General features: G+C 33.7%; 3 protein-coding genes across 4 annotated transcripts in view; 2 read left to right on the top strand and 1 right to left on the bottom strand.

The window, feature by feature from the left end:
• The first annotated feature begins 1,241 nt into the window (after positions 1-1,241).
• On the top strand, positions 1,242-10,957 carry LOC130673649 (ATP-binding cassette sub-family C member 4-like). 2 transcript variants are annotated; one of them, XM_057478758.1, is made up of 15 exons: positions 1,242-1,615; positions 1,753-1,863; positions 3,578-4,094; positions 5,306-5,497; positions 5,557-5,865; positions 5,933-6,409; positions 6,492-6,797; positions 6,870-7,076; positions 7,143-7,650; positions 8,669-8,899; positions 8,985-9,221; positions 9,308-9,570; positions 9,648-10,087; positions 10,173-10,302; positions 10,384-10,957. In XM_057478758.1, exons 1-15 carry the CDS (start codon positions 1,539-1,541, stop codon positions 10,588-10,590), a joined length of 4,212 nt encoding a protein of 1,403 aa, XP_057334741.1. In that variant the 5' UTR covers positions 1,242-1,538; the 3' UTR covers positions 10,591-10,957. The 2 variants fall into 2 exon arrangements, with proteins under 2 accessions (XP_057334741.1, XP_057334742.1); XM_057478759.1 differs by lacking the exons at positions 1,242-1,615; positions 3,578-4,094 and having other exon boundaries at positions 1,757-1,863; positions 10,384-10,955.
• Positions 10,958-10,969: 12 nt separating this feature from the next.
• LOC130673650 (bifunctional 3'-phosphoadenosine 5'-phosphosulfate synthase 2-like) lies at positions 10,970-14,113 on the top strand. The gene is made up of 2 exons (XM_057478760.1): positions 10,970-11,092; positions 12,822-14,113. The coding sequence occupies exons 1-2, from the start codon at positions 11,060-11,062 to the stop codon at positions 13,458-13,460; spliced, it is 672 nt and encodes a 223-aa protein (XP_057334743.1). The 5' UTR covers positions 10,970-11,059; the 3' UTR covers positions 13,461-14,113.
• A 41-nt stretch (positions 14,114-14,154) lies between these two features.
• Positions 14,155-26,213, bottom strand: part of LOC130673648 (protein qui-1) — a 53,251-nt gene continuing 41,192 nt past the window's right edge. The window contains exons 5-11 of the mRNA XM_057478756.1: positions 25,029-25,171; positions 24,069-24,226; positions 21,394-23,108; positions 21,052-21,310; positions 18,575-20,488; positions 17,186-17,452; positions 14,155-17,109 (exon numbers count right to left, since the gene is read on the bottom strand). Coding sequence (XP_057334739.1) covers positions 17,096-17,109; positions 17,186-17,452; positions 18,575-20,488; positions 21,052-21,310; positions 21,394-23,108; positions 24,069-24,226; positions 25,029-25,171 — 4,470 coding nt within the window. The 3' untranslated portion in view covers positions 14,155-17,095. The remainder of the gene's footprint in view (positions 17,110-17,185; positions 17,453-18,574; positions 20,489-21,051; positions 21,311-21,393; positions 23,109-24,068; positions 24,227-25,028; positions 25,172-26,213) is intronic.

Genomic DNA, 26,213 nt, shown 5'->3' with positions numbered 1-26,213 from the left:
AATGCGTGTGTACACGAATGCGCTCGCATGTGTGTACATGTGTACGTGCGTGTGTACATGTGTTCGCGCAGGTGTGTGTGCGCGGGTAAGTGTGCGCGTGTGTGTGCATGTGTGCGAGCGAGTGTGCGCACCCGTGTGTATGCACATGTGTTCGCACCCGTGCGTGCATGTGTACGTGAGTAGGTATGTGTGTGTGTGTGTGTGTGTGTGTGTATGTGTATGTGTGTGTGTGTGTGTGTGTGTGTGTGTGTGTGTGTGTGTGTGTGTGTGTGTGTGTGTGTGTGTGTGTGTGTGTGTGTGTGTGTGTGTGTGTGTGTGTGTGTGTGTGAAATTAATCACTTCCCTAGTTAAACAAATTACACATAGACAAGCGTCAGACTGTAACGTTTACATATTAATTTTTTATTAGCTTAGATGGTCATCATTATTTAGGCTGATAGTAACCATTACTATCAGGTTATTAAGAATTACGATTTTTTATAATAGTAGTAATTATTTAAGATAATAACAGTTATAATTTCTGGTTATCATAAATAATTGTAAACTTTACCATATAGATGGTAGATACTACCATTTAGGTTGTTTATTTAATAATTTAATTGACATTATCAATCATATAATTCAGTTTAAAAATTGTACTATAACTTGATGGTAACTTTTACCATAAAATTCTCTCCATATACCGATCAAAACAAATATAAATGTTTTAACAAATATTTATATTTTGAAACTAATAACAAACTAAAAATTGGTAGGTTTAGAGCGAAAATTTTTCTCCGTGTTATAATCATTGTAAATTATCTAGCTCGTCTTTCACTTAAAAAATACTCATATATAACCGCATAATTATTAAAACCTCTAAATTTATTTCTTGCGATTAATTATTTCTAACGATATCGTTTTATTAGAAATAAATTATTGGCTACAATAGTTTTTAAATTACCAATACTCAACAACTTTAAATAAATATACTAATATATATGTATTATTGGCTCTAATAAATCAAACAATTAAATTTAATGAATGAAATTCTTCAAACCTATTCAGCTATTACACAATCATCTAGCGTATCTCAATTTGTTATATTTACAGTCACACTAGCATTAACTTGATTTTACTTCAATTGACGCAATAAAATATTTTTTATTAGTCGTTGTATCTATCAAGATACCGTTTTACAATAGGATTTATTTGCATGATAATTCTAAAGCTTAATAAATTATAATAGATGAATCTTTCGTCAGTCTTTGTTTAGACATTCCATCGTCAATGCCGAATAATATTTTTAGACCTTAATTTTATAATTTTCAACTCGAGTATTACATTGACCGGTTATGCTAATCAAGTATTTCTTAGATATTATGAAATTCTAAATATGGTTTTTTTAAATATATAAGAGTTTGTAGAGGAAGTTAAAAGTCTTTAATTGTCGGCAATAAAGTCAGTGATGAGGATCGCGTGAAATAAGTGAGTGACTTATTTTTAAGTACAGATAAAAGTAAATCATTGAGCTGACAGTCGGCTCGAGGATTGCAGACATGGAAAAAATTACAGTGAAACAGTTGATAAGAAATCCTATTGAGAAGGCTAATCTCATCAGCCGTTTATTTTTTTGGTTTGTGATATAGTATTACGTATATATATATATATATATATATATATATATATATATATATATATATATATATATATATATATATATATATATTCTCGAGTTGTTTTATTTATTACTGCTTAATGTTCTGTCGATAGGTGGACTATTACATTATTTAAGAAAGGAGCCCGAGATGGAATTACGGCAGATGATCTTTACACTCCGTTAGCTTCTGATAAATCGGAGACACTGACAGACAATTTGGAACGGTATTTATTTTTATTCTCTTCTATGATTATTATTTAATGGTATTCATTTTTTTTTGCTCGCTGAGTGAATTCAACACCCCCTTTTTTAATTTAGTTTTAGTCATAATTTCGAGCAAATAAACTTAAAATATTTAATTTAAATACTTTGCATAGACATCTTAAAAGACTCTTAATTTAAAAAAATAAATTTCCTGTTCCGATTGTTAGATTGTCTGTAATACTGAGGGGTTGTACTTAAATTACGTACCAAATTTAAGGGGACGGAAGAGTAAAAGCAGTTTTTTAGATTTTGTTACTACATTTAATAAATATGATGTATTTTAATTGTGAGTTAATATATCATAACAGTACTTAATCATTTCCAATGCAATATAAATTCGTATGACAGGTGATTGTCACGTAAAAAAGAAATCATATATGAAAATTTACCATAGATGTGGGTATATATGATTCATAAATTCGATATATAGAGCAAATATGATTCATATATGCCGCACATATGGCCAATTTTCATCTATACTTCATATACGATTGAAATTTAGAGCATACATGATCATATATAAAAAAAAACAAACAAAAATATGATCCATATGTGCTTCATATATGTTATTAATATATGGTTTGTATGTGGCCAATTTTAATCGATACTCTATATATGGTCAAAATCTGGAGCGTTTATGATCTATAGATGACATATATAGAGCAAATATAATAAATATATGCTTCATATATCGCCAATTTTCATACATACTTCATGTGTGATCCATATATGCTTCGTATATGATCAATTTTCCTCTAGGCTTCATACGCTAGAAGCATTGTCTTAAGCAAGTTTCTCACGGTGGATCTGAACAAGAGTTGAAGAAAATGACTTGCATAAGTATACTTGCCAAAAATTTTATCGAGTCTTGCTTAAAATTCTTTTTAAAAACTTACGAAAATCTGTAGAAACGGTCCGCAGCAATTCACAACCAATATGTCTACTATTCATCAATGTTAAGTCAGAGTTGCAGCGAAATTGCTAAAGAATGAAAGTTCCGATGAAAGCTCGAAGATCTCGAAAATGTATTCACAACAACGTTTTCGAGTTCAAGGAGCTCGTAAACAGCGGGAAGTTGTGGGGCTGGCAGGGTCAACCGATAGACAGATTTTTTTTTAATTTCTATACGTGGAATTTTTTTTACACCGATTTAACACCGGTATTTTAGCACCGCCTACACCGGTATAATTTAATATTAACCGTACGCAGTGTTAAAATGAGTCCATTTTTAACACCTCTCTTTTTACAGTGTATTACTATTAGCAATAGAAAATATTACTATCCAAGAAACGAACAGTTAACATAAAAGCATGATAATAATTATCACATACAATATGGTAATCATTCCCTGTCGCATGATGTTAATAGTTAGCATTTTTTATAAGTGTCTATAGTTCATAGTAGGTATTTTTCCGAAATTTTAAACTTGCGGAACTATGTCGTTCTCGTTGTACGAGGCGCGAAAAGAGCGAACATCATGTTATTTATGTAAAACTAGCGTACGTGTTTCGCGCGCGCGTGTCGTTTTTCATATATTTATTTTAATATATATTCTTGTGTCGTTTGCATATATTTTTTTGCTTTCGACCAATCGCGTTACGAATAGTTTGGCTCCACATATATTTCATCTAAATTTTATTATAGGATTAATAAGAAGTAATGATTTTACTCTAGAGAATGGAATAAGGAATTGAAGAAACTGGAAAACAATGATAGTAATGACAAAAAAAATGATGAACTTAGTAGTAACCAATCTAAACCAAGTTTACTACGAGCGATTCTCAGGTCATTTGGTCTGCAACTTTTAATATTTGGTATATTTCAAATGATACTAAATGTTATTTTGTTTAACTTACAACCAATAATTCAAAACTGGATAATACAGTATTTCGATGTTAATAATAATAATTCAACAACTAAAAATTCAGCACTCGGTTATGCTGGTGCACTGACCAGTGTTGCGCTGTTACTGACATTTACAATGCATCAACTTAATTACTATAGTCTTATAATAGGAATGAGATTCCGAGTTGCCTGCTGCTCGTTGATTTATCGAAAAAGTTTGAAATTAAGTAAACCTGCATTGGATAAAACTCCAGCTGGTCAGGTGATAAATCTTCTTAGTAATGATGTCAGCCGTTTCGATTTGCTTCCATTGTTTATCAATTTTCTTTGGATAACGCCCCTCCAAGTAAGTCCAGCGTAATTTAGCCTTAGGCATTAAAATGTTGTAACTGCTTATGAACAATAAATTATATCGCGTGCCAAATGCCGAAAGGGCGTATGAAAATTATACGCCCTTTTGGCTTTGAAGAACCAAAAGGGCGTATAACTTTTTTTTTTGGTGCCAATCGTTTTGTAAACATGTTCTAAGCCTAAAAATAAAAAAAAAATTTCCAAAGCCAAAAGGGCGTATGTCTCAAATACTAGCTCTCCACCATACGCTCCGCATGGCGTTGAATATAAGAACGAATATTGAACTTTATTATCTCTAGCTTATAATTATTAATTATTTGGGAATTTCCTAGTTGATTAGAAATTAAAGTTGATGATTATTTTAATTACATTGGCCGGCAGCTAAAAATATTAGATAAGATACAGCTGGTAAAAAAGATACCTAATCGTTCTAATAGTGGCATCATCATCGGATCAAAAAATATTTTTTGGTTACATGTGCGATAGCAAACGACCAAAAAATATTGAAATAACTTAACGAACCATCTTGTGACAAATATTATCATCATTTTAATTCGTCCACTTACCGCCTTCTCTCTAATTTTCAACAAATACTCAAAACAATCTTACCAAATAAATAAACGCGGATTTATAACCTGCCATTTATAGGCACTAAATGTAGTAAATTTCAAATATCTGTCACAAAAAACTGGACTGCTCGTGTGTTGGTACCCTCGCCTTCGGCTCGGGCACTAATCATCACACTCGCATCTTAAACACGATCGCACTCGATAGATAAACTACTATTTTCTGCAGATCTTTACGTTTCAAGCGATTCTAAAAAGAATGGAAAAAAAAACTTTTTTTATACGCCCTTTTGGCATGGAACCCTATCTAACTGCTGTAATACGCCCTTTTGGCATTTGGCACGCGATATCTGATCCATATACGGAAAATATATAAAAATTCGGCTTGTATGCTTCATATATAGATCGATTACCTGACAATTGATCCCAGCGACAAATGATCCGTGGACAATTGATCCTAACGACAATTAGTCCGAGCGGTAATTCATCCACCGATAATTGATCCATACGTCATTTCGTACTTCATTTAATAATAATATAGATCATATATGTTGCATAGACGGCTAATTTTCATATTTGGCAATATATGATTCATTTTTCACATTTGAATTAAGGGAAAATATTTTTGAATCATTACCAGATTTTTGTGGTCGGATATATAATTTGGCGTAATATTGGAATTTATACACTCGTTGGGTATGGAGTGTTGTTCATAATAACAATTCCAATGCAAAGCTATGTTGGAAAAATCACTGGAAAGCTTAGAAATTTAACGGCCAAATTGACTGATAGACGTGTCCAACTAATGAGTGAATTGATTGCTGGTATTCAGGTACAATGATGATATTCAGTAGATGAAGACTTATGGTAATTGAATTTTCAATTTAACAGGTAGTCAAAATGTATGCGTGGGAAAAACCTTTCAACAAAATTGTCACACTAACTCGGCTGAATGAAATAAAACAAATACACCGTTCGAATAATGTAAGGGGGATGTATTCAATTTTATCGGGAATTAGTCAGAAGATAATGGTTTTTGCAACGCTGGTGACATTTATGTATGATGGGAATTTGTTAGATCCGCGGGTTACGTTTCAAATTGCTGTTTATTACAATAATCTCCAAATACATATGGCGCTTTGTTATCCGATGGCGATAATTATACTAATTCAATCAATTGTCGCTATTAAGAGGATTCAGGTATAAATCGTGATCACTGTATACCTTCTATATAATATTGAATTGCATGAAATTTGAATTATCACAGGAATTCTTGCTGCTTGAAGAAGTTACTGAGAGTACGAAAGCTTGTTTAGATGTCAATGGGTCTAAGATGTCGGAAGTTGATGTTGAGAAAGAGAAAAAATCCATTCCTGAAGCAGTAGTTGTTGAACTGAATAAGGTTTCAGCCAATTGGAAATTTGGGCAGTTACCTCCGACACTTTGTGACGTGACGCTGAAGATCAACGGCGGAGAACTTTGTACTCTTGTAGGTCCAGTTGGTTCGGGAAAAAGTTCTTTGCTTAATTTGCTGCTGCAGGAGCTGCCAGTTGGTGCGGGAACAGTTGGGCTCTTTCAGTTCCCTCGTGGAGAGTCAGCTGATGCCAGATCTAAATCTGGATTTATACAGGACAATCCAGAGATGAAAATATCGTATGCAAGTCAAGATCCGTGGCTATTTACGGGAACTGTGAGAGAGAATATCCTCTTTGGGCTGGATTATGACAAAACGCGTTATGAAGAAGTTGGTTACAAATAATTTCTTTGTTTTTTTCAGTATGATTGTTGATCATTGTCTTTATGGTGATTGTTAATGATGATTGTAGGTAACGAAAGTTTGTTCATTACTGCGAGACTTTAAACAACTGCCCAATGGTGACATGACAATCGTTGGAGAACGCGGAGCTTCACTGTCTGGTGGTCAACGAGCGAGAGTAAATTTGGCCAGGGCAATTTACAGACCAGCAGACTTATACCTACTAGATGATCCCCTCAGTGCCGTAGATGCGCGTGTCGCTCGACGTCTCTTCCAGGATTGCATTCTTGGCTATTTGAAAGGCAAAACACGGATTCTCGTTACTCATCAGCTAAATTATCTCAAACAAGCTGACACTATTGTCGAGCTGGAACGCGTAACTATTTATCCACATAATACCAATTGTAAAGACACTAATAGCCCTTGCTAAATTTTCTTTGTTCATTAGGGAACTATAAAGCATCATGGAACTTTTGATGCTTTGGCTGAGTCTAATTCGGAATTCATAAATATGCTCAACAGTTTGAATACTGATAAAAAGAACGCAACTGAAGAAGTGGACGTTATTCCAAGTGCCCAAAAAAAGAGTCCTTTCATTCGAGAGGCCAGAAGAGAGTCTCAAGTTTCTATTCGATCTCAAGACAGTCACCGATCTGTCAGTAATTTTCAATAAATATTTTCCTATTAAGTCTCATTAATGCCAATGCAATTTATCCTACAGACTGCAATTGAAAAGTATGAAGACGCTGATTCAAAAAATGAAATTCCCGATGAAGTTTTAGGCACAGGGTTCATTTCCAAAGAGGTTTACTTTCGTTATTTTCGAGAAGGTGGTGGAATCATTGGCGTCATTCTGCTTGTCGTAATATTTATTGTAACCCAAGCTGCGTCTATTGGTGTCGACCAGTGGATGACTTACTGGACTGCATTGGAAACATTCAGGCCTTGCATTCATGCCACGGGCAGTGTATGCCACAACTTTGGGGATGAATCAAAGGCCTTCGTGAATAACACAGTATTCTCTAAGTTTCTCGACAGTGACGGGCTGCTGCCTGCCGCAACTGCGATCTACATTTATGTGGCACTGCTGATCGTTTTCATTGTGCTATCGATATTAAGGTGCCACTGTCTTATATTCATTGGGATGAGAGCAGCACGAAAGCTCCATAATCTAATGTTCACTAATATTCTCCAAGCGACCATGTACTTCTTCAATACAAACCCTTCTGGTAACTATCATCCAATGATATAGACCCTATCAAAAGAATTCATGTGGGATTGCATACACCGAAAAAAATAATCGCTAGCTGCTAGCAATTATTTCCTTTAGCAGCTAGCGATATTTTCGCTAGCAAGTAGCGATTAAATATCGCTTACTGGAAGCGATTTTTTCTCTAGCCGCTAGCGTTTTTTCGTTAGCAGGCAGCGATTAAAACAGCCAGCCGGAAGTGATTTTTTCGCTAGCTGCTAACGATTTTTTGCTAGTAGCTAGCACGGTGTACTTTTGAGTCAGTGTGAGAGCGAAAAAATCGTTAGCAGCTAGCGAAAAAATCGCTTCCGGCTAGCTATTTCTAATTGCTGCCTACTAACGAAAAAAACGCTAGCGGCTAGCGAAAAAATCGCTTGCAGCTAACGATTTTTAATCGCTAGCTGCTACAGAAAATAATCACTAGCAGCTAGCGATTATTTTTTTCAGTGTAGGAATCCATAAAGAAAAGTATGGGTTTATGTAAGAATTCATAGGAATTAACATAGAAGTGTATGATTTTATGTAAGATTCCACGTAAGAAACCATGGGTATCTGGGTTCCCATATGAAAAATTCACATAGAAAACTATGGGTAACTGGATTCCTATGTACGAACTTCTCATAGGGAATTGGGCACCTAGATCCTCATGTAGAAAACTCACATAGGGAACTAAGCACCTGAATTCCCATATCGGAACTTGGATGTATGGATTTCTCTGTGGGAAATTTTTATCGGAATCTGGGCTTCTATATAAGTAATTTCTATAGAATCCGGAGTGTCAAATTTCTGTCTATCGTCTATTGACGCGGGTATATAAATAAAACAACAGATTAATATTCCTATAGAAAACTATATGGGAATCCATCCGAAAACGCCATGTGGGAACTCACATAGGAATCTAGACTAGATTCCCATATGGATTTTTTTGATAGGGAAAACATTGACTATACTTGCTCACAGATAAAATCAAAGTTATTTTGGATTATATTCAATCTTAGGTAGACTATTGAACAGATTCTCGAAAGACGTTGGCGCAATGGATGAATTGCTTCTGCCATTTATGCTTCAAGCCTTTCTGATACTTTTTGATTGTGTTGGCACTATCATCAATATCATTATTGTCAATCCCTGGATGATCATTCTTACTGTGATTGCGGGTTTCGTGTTTTATTTAGTGACTGTTTACTACCTGATCACTGCTCAGGATGCCAAGCGATTGGAGGGAACAAGTAAGAATGTTCTGCATATATTTATTGTGACAAGTTGTATGTAATAATAATTGTAATTTTGCATGATCGGCTTAATGGCTTACAGCAAAGAGTCCTGTGTACACACATGTCAATACAACGTTGAATGGCTTGTCGACAATCCGCAGTCGGGGTAAAGATGTCGAAGTTATGTTACGCAATAAGTTCGATGAATACCAAGATATTAATTCCGGAGCATGGTATTTATTGATAGGAACTGGATCAGCGTATGGTTTTAGTATCGACTTGATTACTAGTATTTTTATTGCTATTTTAAGTTTTTCATTGATCCTGATCGACCCTGGTAAGAATTTGTATTTTACGTTCATATAATGATATGATTGTGTTGAGGGCGGTCAATGTGGAGATTGAACTTGAAAATTTTGTCAGAGAACACTTTTGGAGCGTCAGTTGGCTTAGCGATATCTCAGTCATTATCATTGACGGGTATGCTACAATATGGAGTAAAGCAAGCTACGGAAGTACAATCGCAAATGACGGCAGTTGAAAGAATTATTCAGTATACTGATCTACCAAAAGAGGGTCCAATAGAGTCGTCGAAGCCGTTGCCAACAAACTGGCCGTCAAAAGGACGGATGCAGTGGAAAAATGTGTACCTCTCTTACAAAGAAGGTGATCCTCCTGTTTTGAAGGTATGAAAATGACTACTTTTCTTTATTTATACTAGAAATTGATAGTGTGTTCATAAGATACTTTTATTGTTAACCAGAATATTGACCTGATGATAGAGCCGGGCTGGAAAGTGGGAGTTGTCGGAAGAACTGGTGCTGGAAAGTCTTCATTGATATCAGCCCTCTTCCGACTTGTAGATGATGGACTCCAGGGGCAAATAATAATTGATGACATTGACACGAAAACTATTGGTCTTCAAGACTTACGAGCAAGTATATCGATTATTCCACAAGAGCCTGTTTTATTTTCTGAAACTTTGCGGTATAATCTCGATCCCTTCGACAAGTACACCGACAAAGACATTTGGGATGCTTTGAGAGAAGTTGAATTGAGTGATTTGGCCCTCGATCAATGGGTCACCGAGGGTGGAACCAATTTCAGTGTCGGTCAACGTCAACTTATTTGTCTCGCCCGAGCTCTGTTAAGAAACAATCGTATTCTTGTTCTCGATGAAGCCACCGCCAATATCGATTCTCAGTACGTATAAACTTTTTGCTGTTAGTGACAGGGATTTCCGGCAAACTGTATAATTTATCATGATTGTTATTTTTTTGTATGACAGAACTGATGCATTAATTCAGCGAGCAATTCGGTCTAAATTCGCAGACTGCACCGTTATAACAATAGCTCACCGATTAAATACGATCATAAACAGCGACAGAGTTCTAGTTATGGACGATGGTTCCGTTGCGGTAAGTCATTTCTCAAATCCCATTTAATTATTATTTATTTACTAATCGAGGCTAAATTATCAAATGTCATTTACCCAACAGGAGTTCGACACCCCCTACGAACTACTGTTGAAAAAACCAGATAGTATATTCGCTAAAATGGTTCAACAAACCGGACCAACAATGGCTGCCAAAATAATCAATGAAGTGATAGGATTACATCAAAAAGAACCATCCCAATTTAGGGATACCCATTCCCCGGATAACAATACTTCTACAAATGATTCCTCGTCTATTACAAGATTTTAGTAAAATCAATAAACTAGTGAATCACTCACTACCTCATGGCCATCATTTCCCTTAGGTATTTTACAAAACAAAGAATGAGGAAACATATTTTTTAATCAATAAATATTCCCCTGCCAAAAATACTCATATTTTTTATAAGTGTAAGTTTTATTAATATAAAAAAATAATAAATGTCAGTATTCTGTAAATTTTCAAGTAAAAGTAATACAAGATATGATTTAATAATAAAGTTATTTGCATCATGCGTGAAATAACTGCAACATGTATAGATATATAATAAACACAACTTTCTTTTAACTTTCTCGTGATTCAACATCGTCATGTATACTTACATATATTATTACCCATTCAACAGTTTCCTCTGTGCTCTCATGCTGTCCGTTTCATAAAAATATTATTCGCATTAACTTATTAACTTTTCTATTAAGTATTCAAATAAATAATTTTTAACTATAAACTTTAATTAATAATGGGAGTTTATTTGCAAGACGATGATAATCAGGTAAAGTAATTAAATAATTTAAATAATTATTGCATGGCTCTATCGAGACAATATCAAGTAAAGTTTTAAAAAAATGATTCTTTTTTTAAATCATTTTGAACTTCCCGCTAAAAAATTTAATCAGTGATATACTTGGGGCTATTTATGCAGTAAATATTCACTGATTGGAACGCTTTTTACTGATTCATTTTGAGAGAGTACACTTGCACTAAAAAATGGAATATTGGTCCCAAATAAATCAATTTATTTGTGGCTTTTTTAAAAATATTTCTTAATGACAAATAAATGTATTTGGTACAACTAAATATGACAGTTGTTTTAAATAGTTTTATAATTTTACTGAAATATATCATTTATTTGTGGTAAGTAAATGATATATTTGTAGTAAAGATATTAAATTTGTGACGAATAACGGAAATTTTGGCGATACTTAAGCTCATGGCCTATTGTCATCCCAACAAGAGATTGGACTTCGGATGTCGTCAGTTTTTACTTCCACTCTGGATGTTTTATGTGCTAAATGTTCTCCCACTTTTCTGTACGCATGCGCAGTTTATAAACGTTCGGTAGTGGGGACGATTTCCGAGGTCTATTCTCTTACTGGGACCACAATAACTAACCTTTATTTGCAGCAATTGGATCCTTTCTTTACCACAAATAAATCACTTATTTTGAGAACTTGAGGCCATTCTCAGACAGTGCCCTCCACTTTTTAAAAATTTTCAATGACTTTCAACTGTCATAAGTGTATCAAATTTTTATCAATTAATTAAAAAAAAATTAAAGCATTAATTGAAAAAAAGACAACGTAGTCGTAATTTCGCCGATATATAGATTTTTAAAAAATTATTTACACTTCATATCAATTAGAAGTTAAACAAAAATCGTTAAATTAATTTTAGTAAAATCGTCATGTCAATTTTTAATTCGAATCTTTAAATTTTGTTGGCTAAAATTTATTCAACAAATTTCGTTTAACTCCCAATTGATATCAATTGTAAGTAATTTTTTTTTTAAATTCTATATCTCAACGAAATTACGACTACGTTGTCCTTTTTTCAATTAAGGTTTTAATTTTTTTTCAATTAGGGGAGGGAGGGGCAAAAGGGGGTACTTAAGGAAATACCAAATTTTCGAGGACTCAAATACGCTAAATCTTTTATTTTTTAATGATATTCAAAGTAAATAGAACAAATTTTCAGTTACCGTTGAAAAAAAAAATTTTTCATTCTTGCGGGCAAAATGGGGTACCCCCTAAAAGAGGTAAAAAAAAAAAATTCTGGATTTTAAACGAATTCGATTAAGTTGGATTTTTTTTAAAGTAATTTACATGAAGAAAAATTATATTTTACATGTTAATTGGATACAAAAGAAGAAACAAAACTTTTAATAGTTTTTATCATAAAACAAACGTCATTAATATTTTTCAACTGACAATTGATTTTTGAAAAAGTTTATCCAAAAAAATTCAAAGTAACGCTTAATTATATTTACAGAAGTGATTTTGGAATGTTTAAAAACCATTTAAAATATAAAATTTTTTTTTATCAAATTTTGGGGGTACCCCGTTTTACCTACCCTACCCCCTTTTGCCCCCCCTTCCCCTAATTAATAATATTTTAATACGGTTATGACAGTTGAGTCATTGCATATTTTTAAAAATTGGGAGGCACTGTCTGAGAATGCCCTTAACTTACGTTTTAATTTAATGTTAAATTTATTTTTCCAGATTAATCGATCAAATAATGTAACAGTACAAAATAAAATTGTATCCCGAGAAATGCGCGGTAAAATATTTGGTAAATTTGATGGATTCCGCGGTTGCACGTTATGGCTAACGGGACTCTCTGGGGCTGGAAAAACATCCATTGCATTTAACCTAGAAAATTATTTAATAAAAAACGGTATTCCCGCTTATTGTTTGGATGGCGATAATATGAGATCCGGAATCAATAAAAATTTAAACTTCAGCAAAGAAGATCGGAAAGAAAATATACGAAGATCTGCTGAAGTCGCTAAATTATTCGCCGACAGTGGTCATATAACTATTTGTAGTTTTGTATCACCTTTTAGTGATGATCGTTTTCTGGCACGTAAACTTCATCAGGAGGTCGGATTAAAATTTTTTGAAATATTTATAAATGCATCTTTGGATGTTTGCGAATCCCGTGACGTTAAAGGACTTTACAAAAAAGCACGTGATGGTACAATTAATAGTTTTACGGGAATTGGTCAAGACTATCAGGTACCAAATAATCCTGATTTAGTTTTAGATACCGAAAAACAAACACTAGAGCAATCAACAACAACTTTAATTAAATTTCTTGAGGACAAAAAAATTTTGCCGACATTACGGAAACAAAATTAATCAACACTAGGGATATTAAAAACGTTTTTTGAGCTACTGGATTATAAATTTTAACTAGAAGTATAAAATTAAAAAATACATAAATTTTAGGCTGTGAAAAAAATTACAAACAGCAAAATTCACATTTACTAATTTTTTAATTTTGACATAAAAATTTGTAGATTCAAATTTTTTTTCGGTCTATTTTTATGCTGAAATACAAAAACTGCTTAATGCAAAGTTGACATTAGAAATGATTTATTCTTTTAATAAACAACAACAAAAAATATAACAATTTATGAATATTAAACAATAGATTAGTTTTAATAAAACGGGTCAAGGATCAGAGTGAGTAGATCGTCCAACAAAAGTTAGTGTCATAAAATTTGTATCTAGGAATCTTACTACAGTTGAATTCCATTAACTCGGATAGTTAGCCTATAAAAGAGCGGAAATTTTTTGGAATTTCCGAGTTAACGGATGCCCCTTCTCCTTTAAAAAGTGAACTATACGCATGCGCTGTTACATCTACATGAATGAAGACACACAAATATACGCAGGCACATAAGAACATATAGCATCGGATAGTAGACAGCGTAGCTGGTAGTGGGGGTCAAGATTAAGGGAAAATTCCGAGATACCATCGAACTCCATTAACTCGGATTCCATTATCTCGGGACTTCCCCTGAATCTTGACCCCCCACTACGAGCTACGCTGTCTCCTACCCGATGCTATATGTTCTTATGTGCCTGCGTATATTTATATGTCATCATTCATGTAGGAGTAACAGCGCATGCGTATTATTTACTGTTTAAGGGAGAAGGGGTATCCGTTAACTCGGAAATTCCAAGAAATTTCCGCTTCTGCGTAGAATAACTGTCAGAGCTAATGGACTTCGATTGTATCGAGGAAATAGCTCCCAAAAAGGTATTATTTAAGCAGTGGTTGATAATCACTGAGCTTATGAAGATCAATGACCTGTAATCCAAAACAAATCTGCATACGGGGTTAAAAGTTTTTAAGTTTATTAAATTTTAATTCGTCATTAATAGTAAAAAAAAATTAATAATTTTTAAACCATGACAATATTCATTTAATTTTTGTTTTGTTTGGAATTTTGTTTTATGAAATTGTAAAAAGTATTTTTTTGTATTGAAATTTTTACGTCTGTTACCAGATTGTAATTATTATAGATTTGTATTTTTAATACTATTATCTATCTGATCCTGTTATTGGCGTAAGCTGTTGGGCCATAAATGAATAAATAGATAAATAAATTTTTGATATTTTATTTGAAAGTTCAATTATCAATTATTGTTCAATTGATAATTTGAAATAATAAATTTTTTATTTTAAATCTTTTTTATTCTTTTATTATTTTAAACAAATACTTTTAGGAGCACATATTTGAAGGAGCTAAAAAAAAGTTTAATTTATAACATTGAATGTTATTAATTATTTTTTTACAACACAGGTTTTATTTTATAACAAGGACAGATTTTTAAACTTTTATATTTGTGACATTTTTATTTTTATTATTTATATTATATTATTTTAATCATAAAGATAACGTTTTTTTTATTGTTCTCATACATATATATAACGACGAAAATAATTGTAATTTATTAAAACTATACATTTGTATCTATTTTTTATTTTTTTTGGAGAATATATATTATTTTATGTCGTCATATATTTACTTTCTGTTTATTCATTATTTGGAAGGTTTGTAACATCAACTATATAGATAACAATTTGTACGATTCATTGATTTCACTATAATTGTAAATAATACACTCATAATACTTTGCTTACAGATAAATAAAAATAATTTTATAATTTAGTTTATTGACTAGGTAATAATTACTAAATAATTAATAATAAGAAATGGAAGTGTTTTAATAGATTGGAACTTTGATTTTTTTATAATTAAAAAATTATTGTAATAAATTATTTCATTGTTTTACTTTTAAGCATTTTTTTAGTTCATATTGAAAGGTTTATTTTATATAAATATATTATGGAAGATAATATAATATAAATCTTTGTATATTATTTGCAGCGTAATTTTTTCATTAATTATTTTTTTTTGTATTACTGGTAGAAATTTTAGCCAGGAACCTGAATATTTAAACATATATCGTATATGATTTTATATGTTGTCATACGTGATCATATGTAAGCTCATATCTGATCATAAATGTACTCGTATCTAATTAATCATGACTCTAAATGTCCATTTATGATAATATCTGATCATATTTTAACTGTTATGTGATCAAATATGCCCTTGTATGATGACTTTTGATCATATATGATTACAAATGTACTCGTATCGTATCATCTATGATCATACATGATCATGCATGATTATATATCATCATCTCTGATCATATATGAGTGTCAATGTATTCGTATCTGATCAACCATGACCCTTCATGTCCATTTATGATCATATAAGATGATATGTGAACTAATTTGCGATCAAATATGACCTTGTATGATCATATCTGATCACATATGATTAGAGATGATCATATCTTATTAGCCATGACCATATATGATCTCGCATGATTATATATGATTATCTCTGATCACAAATGAGTGTCAATCAGTGTCTACGTGTCCATTTATGATCACATCTGGTCATATTTGAACTATTTTGTGATCAAATATTACCTTGAATGATCACTTTTGATCATATATGATTACCAATGTATTCGTATCGTATCATCTATGACCATACATAATCATGAATGATTATATATGATCATATATGAGTGTCAATGTAATCGTATCTGATCACCCAAGACCCTACATGTCCATTTATGATCATATCTGATCATATGTGAACTAATTGGCGATTAAATATGACCTTGCATTATCATATCTGATCATATATATACATGCATGATTATATATGATCATCTCTGATCACATATGAGTGCCAATCAGTGTTTACATGTCCATTTATGATCATATCTGATCATATATTAACTAATATGTGATCAAATTCGATCCATATGATAATTTCTGATCACATATGATTATAAATGTACTTCTATCTGATCATCCATTACTAAGGGTGACCACTTATGATCATATCTGATTATAAAGGGACTCATATGTGATCATCTCAGATCATTAATGAACACATTTGATCGTAAATGGACATATATTTTATCATTTCTGAATATCTGAACATATATGATTATATTTAACTATTCTTCCGGGTAATCTATTTTTTTAATGAGATCTTAGAATTAACCCATATAATAATACTTAATAATTACTTAACACAAGTATGATATTTTACTTAAATTATAATTTTATATCTTTCATATATATATCATATACATATATATGTATATCATTTGCATTTGTCTATAACATTTGATTATACTGACTAGAGATTTGGATTTCATTAAATTATAAATAAATATCAACAATAAAAAAAACAATTATTTAAAAAAAATTATTTCGTTGAAATAAAATACTTAATATTAAGTTATTTATTATATTGAAAAAATAATATATATATTGTAATTTAATAATAGTTCAGTCAAAAATATATATATTTAGATAGAGAGGGATTTACTTTTTTCATTATAATTTACCATAAGTTTCATAAACTTTATACTTATCTCAGCGATATTTAATCTGGTACATCTGTAATAAAATTCATTCTTATTATAATAAATAACAATATTTAGTTAATACAAAAAAAAAAACAATGATTATTAACCTTCTTCATCAGAATCCGATATTCGGGTTCCTTGAAGCGAGCTCTGTTTAGATAATGTACGTCCAAATCCACGTGGTTTTGGAGGTGGCGATTGTTTATTCCATAATGCCTCAAGTTGATCAAAGTGTTGTGATTGTGCTAATGCAGCTTGCTCACGTCCGAGACTTGATTGTGAATTTGCTAAACCAGCTTTGCTTATTTCTTCCATTGACGCGCTAACACTGAAACGTCGTTTCAATCTGTCTTCGACAGCAGCGACCATTATTCCTGCATCAAACAAATCATCAAACTTATACTAATAATATAAATTAAAAAAAAAATTGAAAAATCCAAACGTGCATAACTCAGTTGCTCATTCCCCCTACGAAAAAAATATATATCCGGATATATCCGGGCAAATCTGCATATATGAGACATATATTTATATAAATGTTGCATACATGTAACATATTCCAAATTTTCCCGGATATATCCGGATATATATTTTTTTCTTATGGGCAAAAAGTTATAAATAGATGGCGCTCTTATATGCAAGAAAGTATTAAAAAAAAACTTTCGAACTTGATCACTGGCCGGGCGTGGGTTCGAATCCCAGCGATTGCCGGAAGAATTTTTCACACTAAGAGTGTGAGGTCTTTCGGCACTGAGATTCGTCCCGTCGCCGATCCATTAATTCGATCTGATTTTAAAAAATGAATTTGATTTGGTTGAGGCGTGAATTTGATTCGTATATGAATTCGACTCGATTGGGTTCGCCCAAGGCCTTATAATATACATATATATACCAGAACAAAACCCCGTGATCATGGCCAAACCATCTAATGGTGCAATGTCATACTGACGCTCAACGCTGGTTTTGAGCGTTAAGGTCGGTTATATGGTATAGTTTCGACAATACTGCCATCGAGAAAAATTCTAGCGTCAAAACGGGAAGAGATAAAACTATAAAAATTCATTTCGATTCTGATTACTTCTTTCGACACTTATTTAAACTGGCAGCATCGTTGACGCTACAATTTGACGCTCGGACTTGACGCTAGAATTTTTCTAGATGACAGTATTGTTGAAACTATATCACGTGACGGAGGTTTTTTTTTTTTCAATAATTATGTACAAAAAAAAACGACTTAACACTGTGTTCGTTTTATTCATTAATAACATCTTTCAAACGGTACGAATTTTGTTCTAGTTGAGAATATTTGAATATGTGTAAATATAATTTTTACGTGAGTGAATCAGGTGGGATCTAGTAAACGTCAGCCGAACACATCTCATTGTTTTGCAATAGAGTTGTGCAAAACACGGGTTAATATGCGCACGCATAATTTCATCATTAGCAAACTAACCTCAGTCTACAAAAGAAAACTAACAAATTTTAAATAAAATTACCTGATGTCAAATGACCATATTTCCTTTGCCATGTGTAAGTATCCAATGAAACTTCTTTCTTCAACAATCTCCTGGCAGGTCGTTTAGGCCCAGGCGGTCGTAAATCCCGAGGCGCAACATAAGACGGTAACTTAACATATTGAGCAGGTGTGTTGTGTAAACAAAGTATAGGCATGCGACTTTGTTCCAGTAGATGAATTCCCATTCGTGAACAATCGGTTGACATTTCGACTCCTAGTATAGTAACATGAAGAACAATTGAGCTCAATGCAATTCCCTTCTTGGTGTCCCAAATAAACAAACTTTTATCTTCACTTCCGCTTACAGCCAGAGTCCCGTCACCAGATAAACGGACGCAAGTGACATAACCAAGATGTCCAATAAGAGTATGCAAGTCTGCTCCCGTGTTTATGTCCCAGACAATCAAATTAGCGTCACGCGATCCCGAAACAACGATACTTTTGTCAGTAACAGCAACTGCGACGCACGTCACGTGATCAGTATGACCTACTAGTACCTGGGACAATTTGCCCCCAGCCAATTGCCAAACTTTGAGACTCATATCGCGTGATCCAGTGATCAGCGACTGCGAGTCAGGTGTTACGACTAAACACGTAATATCCTGTGAGTGTGAAATTTGATGTTTTTCCTCTGGACCAGCACCCAAACTCAGTATACGCAATTGATTGTCACCCGTACCACAGATTGCGTATCTCATATCCGATGTTACTGCGAAACAACGACCCGGTCCGCATACCGATTGTATCAGTGTACCAGTGTCGGCTGCCCAGACTCTAATGGTGCCACCGCGATCAGAACTAACGACTCGTCTACCATCCAGCATAGCAATCACTGCAGTAACTGGAGCCATATGCCGAAATGTTGCGACAACTAAGCCCAGTGTTAATCCCCAAACACGTACTGTTTTATCTTCTGATCCCGAGGCAACAAACAACCCCGAGGCTGAAAATGCAACGCACGTAACACTTGCAATGTGTCCCTCCAGCGTCATAATAAGCTCATGTGTGTTCAATTGCCATAAATTGACTAGGGAATCAGTGCCACCTGTTACTGCAGTCGCACCATCGCGTGATATATCCAAGCATGATATTGCCGATGTATGCGGTTGTAGTGATTCGTGTTTGCCAGATTTAGATCCTAATGATTTGAAATTGTTATTTTCATCACCACGGAAACTCCAGAATGTAACGCGATTGCCACTTGCTGTTATAAGGAAATCGTCTTTGTCAGTTACTTTGACGAATGATACGTCGGCTGATGAATTTGTCGACAATGGTTTTATTAATTTTCCGCTGTGCATATCAAAAATTGATACGTGGCCATCAACACCGCCAGCTACTGCTCGTCGGCAGTCTTTTGCTAACGACAAACTTTTTACTGGGCCTTGATGTCCTCTGAGTGAATGAATCTCAGTACCAGTAGCCAGTGAACGTAAGTATAGTTTGTTATCTTCGCAGACGGCTAGTAAAAATACTGAATCTATTGATACATCGAGCATTGCCACGGGTGAGGGTAACGTTATGCTATTGAGTAATTGAAAATTTTCAAGTGACCATAAACAGACAGTTGCGTCTGCTGATCCGGATATCAATACATCACCAGCGGTATCTATTTTTACAGTTGTCACGGGTCCGCGGTGATGGTCGACTTTCATCAAGACTTCACCAGTTAGGAGACTCGTTGCGATGATACGCGAATCTTCACCTCCGCTTACAATCACTGAATTGTTAAGAGCCGGGGTTACTGTCAATACTGGGGCAATATGCTCACAGATACGTCGCTTTAGTGTCAATTCTTTCATATCCCAGACTATTATCGATGTATCTTCAGAACCGGTCAGCAGATATTGTGATTGCTGGGTGACAGCGATGCAGGAAATTGGATTCGAGTGGCCTAAATTGATATCAGACGATCAAAATTTCTATATTATTGTCATTGAAATTTCCATAGCGGATCCGAACTACGGTAAATTACCGTATTTTACTGCAATTTACGCACAGAAAGGTAAGAACCTGACTGGTTACTGTTCTGCAACCGACTCAGTACGGTGCTGGAAGAAAACGCTCGGTTGTGGTGCAGCATGACAGTGATGACTGTGCGGGACCTGACTGAGTCGTGTGCGCATATTACTCAGTCAGGTTCCGCACAGTAATCAGTGTGACGGTACACCAGAACCGAGCATTTTCTTCCAGCGCCGTACTGAGTCGGGTGCAGAACAGTAACCAGTTGGGTTCCAATCTTTCCATGCGGTAATTTACCGTAATTTGTGGTATTTTTACCGTAACACTGTGAAATACTTCACTTTACGGTAAAATGCTGTAAGTTTATAGTAAACCTGCAGGTTTGCGGTGATATACCGCAATGTTACCGCAAAGTCGCGGTGAAATACCAAAATTCTTCCAAATTAGGTAAGTTACCGTTATTCGGATCCGCCAGGGTTATAAAAGTAAACTTACCTTTGAATGTATGAACAAGTTGGCCGGACATAACATGCCATAGTTGAGCATCTCCTTGATCAGGGACAATAATAACATGTTGCCCTGTTGGTGCAGGTTCCACAAACTTAACATTTTGAGGGCAAGTCAGCGTTTTTATTTGCAGCGGCAAAGGCGACTGTAGCCAACCATTAAGTGGTACCAACAGTGGTGCTGCGTAACCGTCACACCAAGCCATTGCTGCAGTGATCATCCTGCTGACTTGATCCCCTGAATTAACCTATCGAAGAAAACCATCAGAAATTATTCATTATCATCATCAAAGGCAAACAAATAGGAGCAATAATCAAAGCGAAATCGTACCAAGTCACCACCATCGCCCACAACGGGCCTGAGCCAAGATATCAATTGGGCGCCTAATTGCAGCGGATCTCTTGTCAAAGCATCACTCGAGTTTCTGATCGTATAATAAACCAGTTCCAAATCCCGTTCCAGCAAATAACGTCTCGCATGTTCCAGAACGCAGCGTAAATAACTAACGCTTATCATCTGAACGGCGGCCAACAAAAAATCAAAAGCGCAAACAGAAAACTTTTTTATTTTCTCAGCATCTCCAGCTCGTAATAAATGAAGCCATGCTTCTTCAACATGCCTCAAAGTATAAGTTATGTCTTGTGATTGTGGTAAGCTTTGAAAAGGGGTTTCTTTATTTGGTGGTGTATCAGAATCTTGTTCATTAACTGGTGAGCGTTCACTGTCTTCACAATCTTCTGAAAAAAACAGTCCCGCTAATTCAGCATGACAAGGCCGTGATACAAATTGCGTTGGTAGATAACGTTTACGCGCAATATCTTGCGTAATCCAACGCCATGAAAACAGTAGCCTTCCGCTCATAACTCTTACTCTCAATAGATTATCGAAGTTTCTGCGGACCAAACACCAAGTTGAAAAATTAAATTGACCTGACGCTAATAACAATGGGCTATCATCTGTTGTAGGCATTATTAATTCAAGTAATTCTGTTTCCGATAGCCCATATTCCGTACAAGCTAACAACGAACCAATACGATTAGCTGCTTTATTACCGATAAGTCTCTCCAAATTATCGAATTCACTTTCGATATTCGGAATCCGATTGCGTGTTTCCGGTAACTCGATAAGTATATCCGTACTTTTGAATCTCTCTTTTTGCAATGGTGTCAATTTTAACAATTCCAATGGCAATTGCGTTGTTATAACAAAATGCAACCCCGGTGGTAATTGCAATGGTAGCCATGACAACGCAGTCACAATATCTGTCTCCAAAGGATGGAGACGACTGATATCGTCGATCAAAATAATCAATTGGTTGTCGTTACCATCAGATGGTTTTTCTTCGATCCCACGTATTATTTCATTGAACCAATTATTTAAATACAATGGATGAAAAGACGCATCCCGGGGTAAATTGCCATCATTGTTACCGGTTATAAAACCAATATGCTGACACAACAATCTTAATAATTCTAAATTATAGGCCGATTTAGGTGTTGCTGTACACAAACGTACTATTTTCATCGTTGTTTTGTTAATGAACCAATTATCTACTTTTTTGTAAATTGTTGACAATATTGAAGACTTTCCTGTACAACGATTACCTCGTATTATAATAGGACCATGTTTTTGGGTCATACCCATTTGTAAAAGTTCTTTGACTCGTTGCACGATATCGTCGTTTTCAGATAAATCTTCTATTTCGCGTAATAATGATTGATGAGCAAGACTTTCCGCGTAAATTTCTTGAACCATTTTTTTACGGCTTTTTATTTCTGGAGCGGATTCTACGGATGCATTTACTAAGCTTTGGATTCTGTCCAATACTTGGGTACGTAGTTTTGTCAAATAATTATCGTGACTATTTATGTCGGGATCAATAATACCAGAGTCATTATAATTAACATCGAAATTTAAAACATTGCCCTTAGGTAAATGAGAATGTAATTTTGTTTTGAGCTTTTGACATGCTGGTGATGATAATGGACCTTTATTAGTCCAGTTACGAATAATACTAATTATTCCATTTCCTTCGTTATCTAAATCTATGAAAGTATATTTGTTAATTTTTATAGTTGGCTTTAAGTAATACACTGTAAAAAAAGTGGTGTTAAAAATGGAATCAATTCAACACCATGCGGGGTTAAAATGAAATAACATAAGCGTAGGCGGTGTTAAATCGGTGTAAAAAAATATTCCCCGTATCGAAATTAATAGTGACGTCATCAACGTCACTATTAATTTCATCAACGTCATCAACGTCACTATTAGAACGATTAGGTATCTTTTACCAGCTGTATCTTATCTAATATATTCAGCTACCGGCTATAGGCGCTAAATGTCGTACATTTCAAGTGCCTGTCACAAAAATAATATTTTCACTCATTTTTTAGTAATTTCATTCCGTTAATTAAAACTATCACTTAAAAATGAAATGAGTAAACTGAAGTGACAAGCAAACAAATAAGAGTAATAAAGCTGAAAATGAACATAAAATATAACTAACACCGGGCAGAAACAATGGTGTTGTTTCCCTTGGGAAGAAACACGAATGTTTTTGCCCACTATTTGCAAATTACGAATTCACTAGTAGTTGTTTGCAGTATCGGCTTGAAATTAGCTTGTTTCGACTGGCTGTAAAGACACTGAAACTTTAAGTTTCGATGCTGGTATCATGAAAAAAAAAGTATCAAAATTTAATGAATATTTTCTGGAGGAAATTTAAATTTTGCTATGTACTTATATAAATAATTATTTATGTTATACGTAATTTAGTGATCGAGTAAGTAAAAATATTCGCAAAGTAAAATTTTTTCTACACCGAAAAATATTTTAACACCGGTAAAAAATATTTACACCGGCCGCGGTGTTATTTTAACACCGCTTACGGTGTTAAAATTTAACCCTAAAAATTTTAACCCCTGCACTACCTGGACTTACCCCGGTTTTTTTACAGTGTAATAAATAAAATTTATAATTTTAAGCTGAATAGGTAATGAGCTTACTTAATCCATAATCTAATTGACGCTCGGATGTTGATTTTAACACGTACTGTAAATCAATATTGTTTGGATCGTTTATTAATGCTGATTCGGCAGCAGCTTTAAGAATTTCTGAAAGCCGCTTTCCTTTTGTTTGCCAATCATCTTTAACTGTTTCCTCTCTGAAAGATTAGAAAAGACCACGCTTTATTGTTTTTTTTTTATTTTAGCTTGCACAATCTTTTTTCTTATTGGGTAAGTTTAAGAATAGCTTGGAAAAAATTATAAGATGAGTGATTGAGTGGATCATGATTTTATGTGATGGATCGAGTTTTAAATTAAGTAGCTATCGAGTACTTAAGTCAGGAACAAAAGTTCTTCCGACAGTTTATAAGTAATAAATTGATAAATTTAATCCTTACATTTTTAAATCCAGAGAACAATTTTTTTTTTTTTTTTTTTTTCATTACTGCGATATTTTTTTATTGACCTGAGAAAAAATTATTTGGATCTAAAAGGAGATCTGATTTTTCTAAAATTAGATCTAAATCACTTCTAGCAGATCTACGGAGATCTAAGTAGATTTCATATTTACCAGGGCTTTTTTTTAAAGATATATAAAGATTGAAAAGTGTAAATTTTTTTTTTAGTTGAAATTATCTTTAGTCCCAAGCAGTCGGTCTCCAAGTGACCCAGGTTTAAAAGTATAAAGATTCAAAATGCGGCAAGTATTTGATGGCAAAATAATTTAGTCAAAAAGTAAAATATTAACTGGGGTAAAATGAACAATATTCTTGATGTCGAGCAACAATAATTATGATAAAAATTAATTTTTATTTGAGGTTGCAAATAAACGACAAGTAAATATCTACTTAAGTATTTTGTGTTACGCTAATTTCAGATAATAAGATCATGAAAAAAATATAAAATGCCAAAAAGAAAGGTAATAAAATTTAAAGCACTATAATAATGAATAGGTCTCACCTGGTGGCCTTTAAAACATAACAATGCTCTTTGTACTCGTAATAGTCATTAAGCTCGGGTGAATTCGTAACGAGAGTACGAAAAATTTCCTCTTTAAATTTCGTTGGAATCCAACCAGTACTATAATCCGTACCCACTAGAAGCTATAAAAAGTTAACGAAAAAAAGTTAATCTGTATTATTAAAGCTCAAGTTAAACTTTTTTTGTTACTTATATAACTTTTTTTTGTTACATCATATGAGAGCAAAAAATCTACTTTTTTTTAATCTCATTTGAAAAGTTTTAAATTTTACGCAGTACAGAAATTTTTTAGAAATATGCAGAATTTTTTTTAAATCGCTCAGGATTTTGATAAATTATCGAGTAGAATTTCGGGACATTTTTAAGCAACTTTTTGATATAAATATTAAAGCTACCGGTAATATCACGCTACTAATTTTAAAGGTGCATAATTTTATACGCCCTAATAGTTTTAAGAAGCTTTCTAAAGTCAAAGGGCTTATAATTTTTTTTATACTACTCAACGTTTTAAATGATCCTGAAGTTGGCAGACAGTCAACAATTTTCGGATTTTTTTTCAACATTTGATTTAAAAAAAAATAAAAATATACACTTGTAGAAAATGAAAAAAAACTATATGTGCAATTTTCTGAAGTATACTTTTTTCAAATTTATCGTTTTTACAAAAATCCAAGACGTTATTAGACGTCGGCTAGTTTCAGTATCATATATTTCGAAGACTTATATATAAAGAAAATAGTATATTACACACCAAGGAAGGATAGTAGGACATCTTAACTAACGTGTATAATTGCCTACTCGAGCCGAAGGGGAATATACGATTTTTCACCAGACTTGCACCTGATAATTAAAATTTTTTCATCATACCCGCATCAAAAGTTTAAATTTCTGCCCTGAATCGCGTGAAGGACGTCGCTCTTCTCTTGTATAAGAAAACAAATGATAAAAATTAGCGCATGGACTATTTTTTCCACAAATAGAGGCGAAAATTTGAACTTTCAGGTGCAGGTCTGGTAAAAAATCGTATGCACACCACGGAGGAAGATAGAACTCGGCTTCGGTTCGGGTATAGGCAATTATACACGCGGGTTAGAATGTCCTACTTTCCTCCCTTGGTATGTAATATACTATTTCTTGTCTCCGGACGGAACGCGTCAACTTTCG

The sequence above is a fragment of the Microplitis mediator genome, chromosome 8 (genome assembly GCF_029852145.1).
Source record: "Microplitis mediator isolate UGA2020A chromosome 8, iyMicMedi2.1, whole genome shotgun sequence".
Lineage (NCBI taxonomy): Eukaryota > Metazoa > Arthropoda > Insecta > Hymenoptera > Braconidae > Microplitis > Microplitis mediator.
Note: the sequence above shows the minus strand (reverse complement) of the source record. Positions and strands in the feature narration are given on the sequence as shown.

Bases quoted from the DNA above. Each gene is read 5' to 3' on its own strand.
- LOC130673649 (XM_057478758.1), top strand. From the start codon at position 1,539: ATGGAAAAAATTACAGTGAAACAGTTGATAAGAAATCCTATTGAGAAG. The intron at 7,651-8,668 runs GTAACTATCATC...ATTCAATCTTAG, and splicing joins CTTCAATACAAACCCTTCTG to GTAGACTATTGAACAGATTC. The intron at 10,088-10,172 runs GTACGTATAAAC...TTTGTATGACAG, and splicing joins ACCGCCAATATCGATTCTCA to AACTGATGCATTAATTCAGC.
- LOC130673650 (XM_057478760.1), top strand. From the start codon at position 11,060: ATGGGAGTTTATTTGCAAGACGATGATAATCAG. The intron at 11,093-12,821 runs GTAAAGTAATTA...TTATTTTTCCAG, and splicing joins TGCAAGACGATGATAATCAG to ATTAATCGATCAAATAATGT.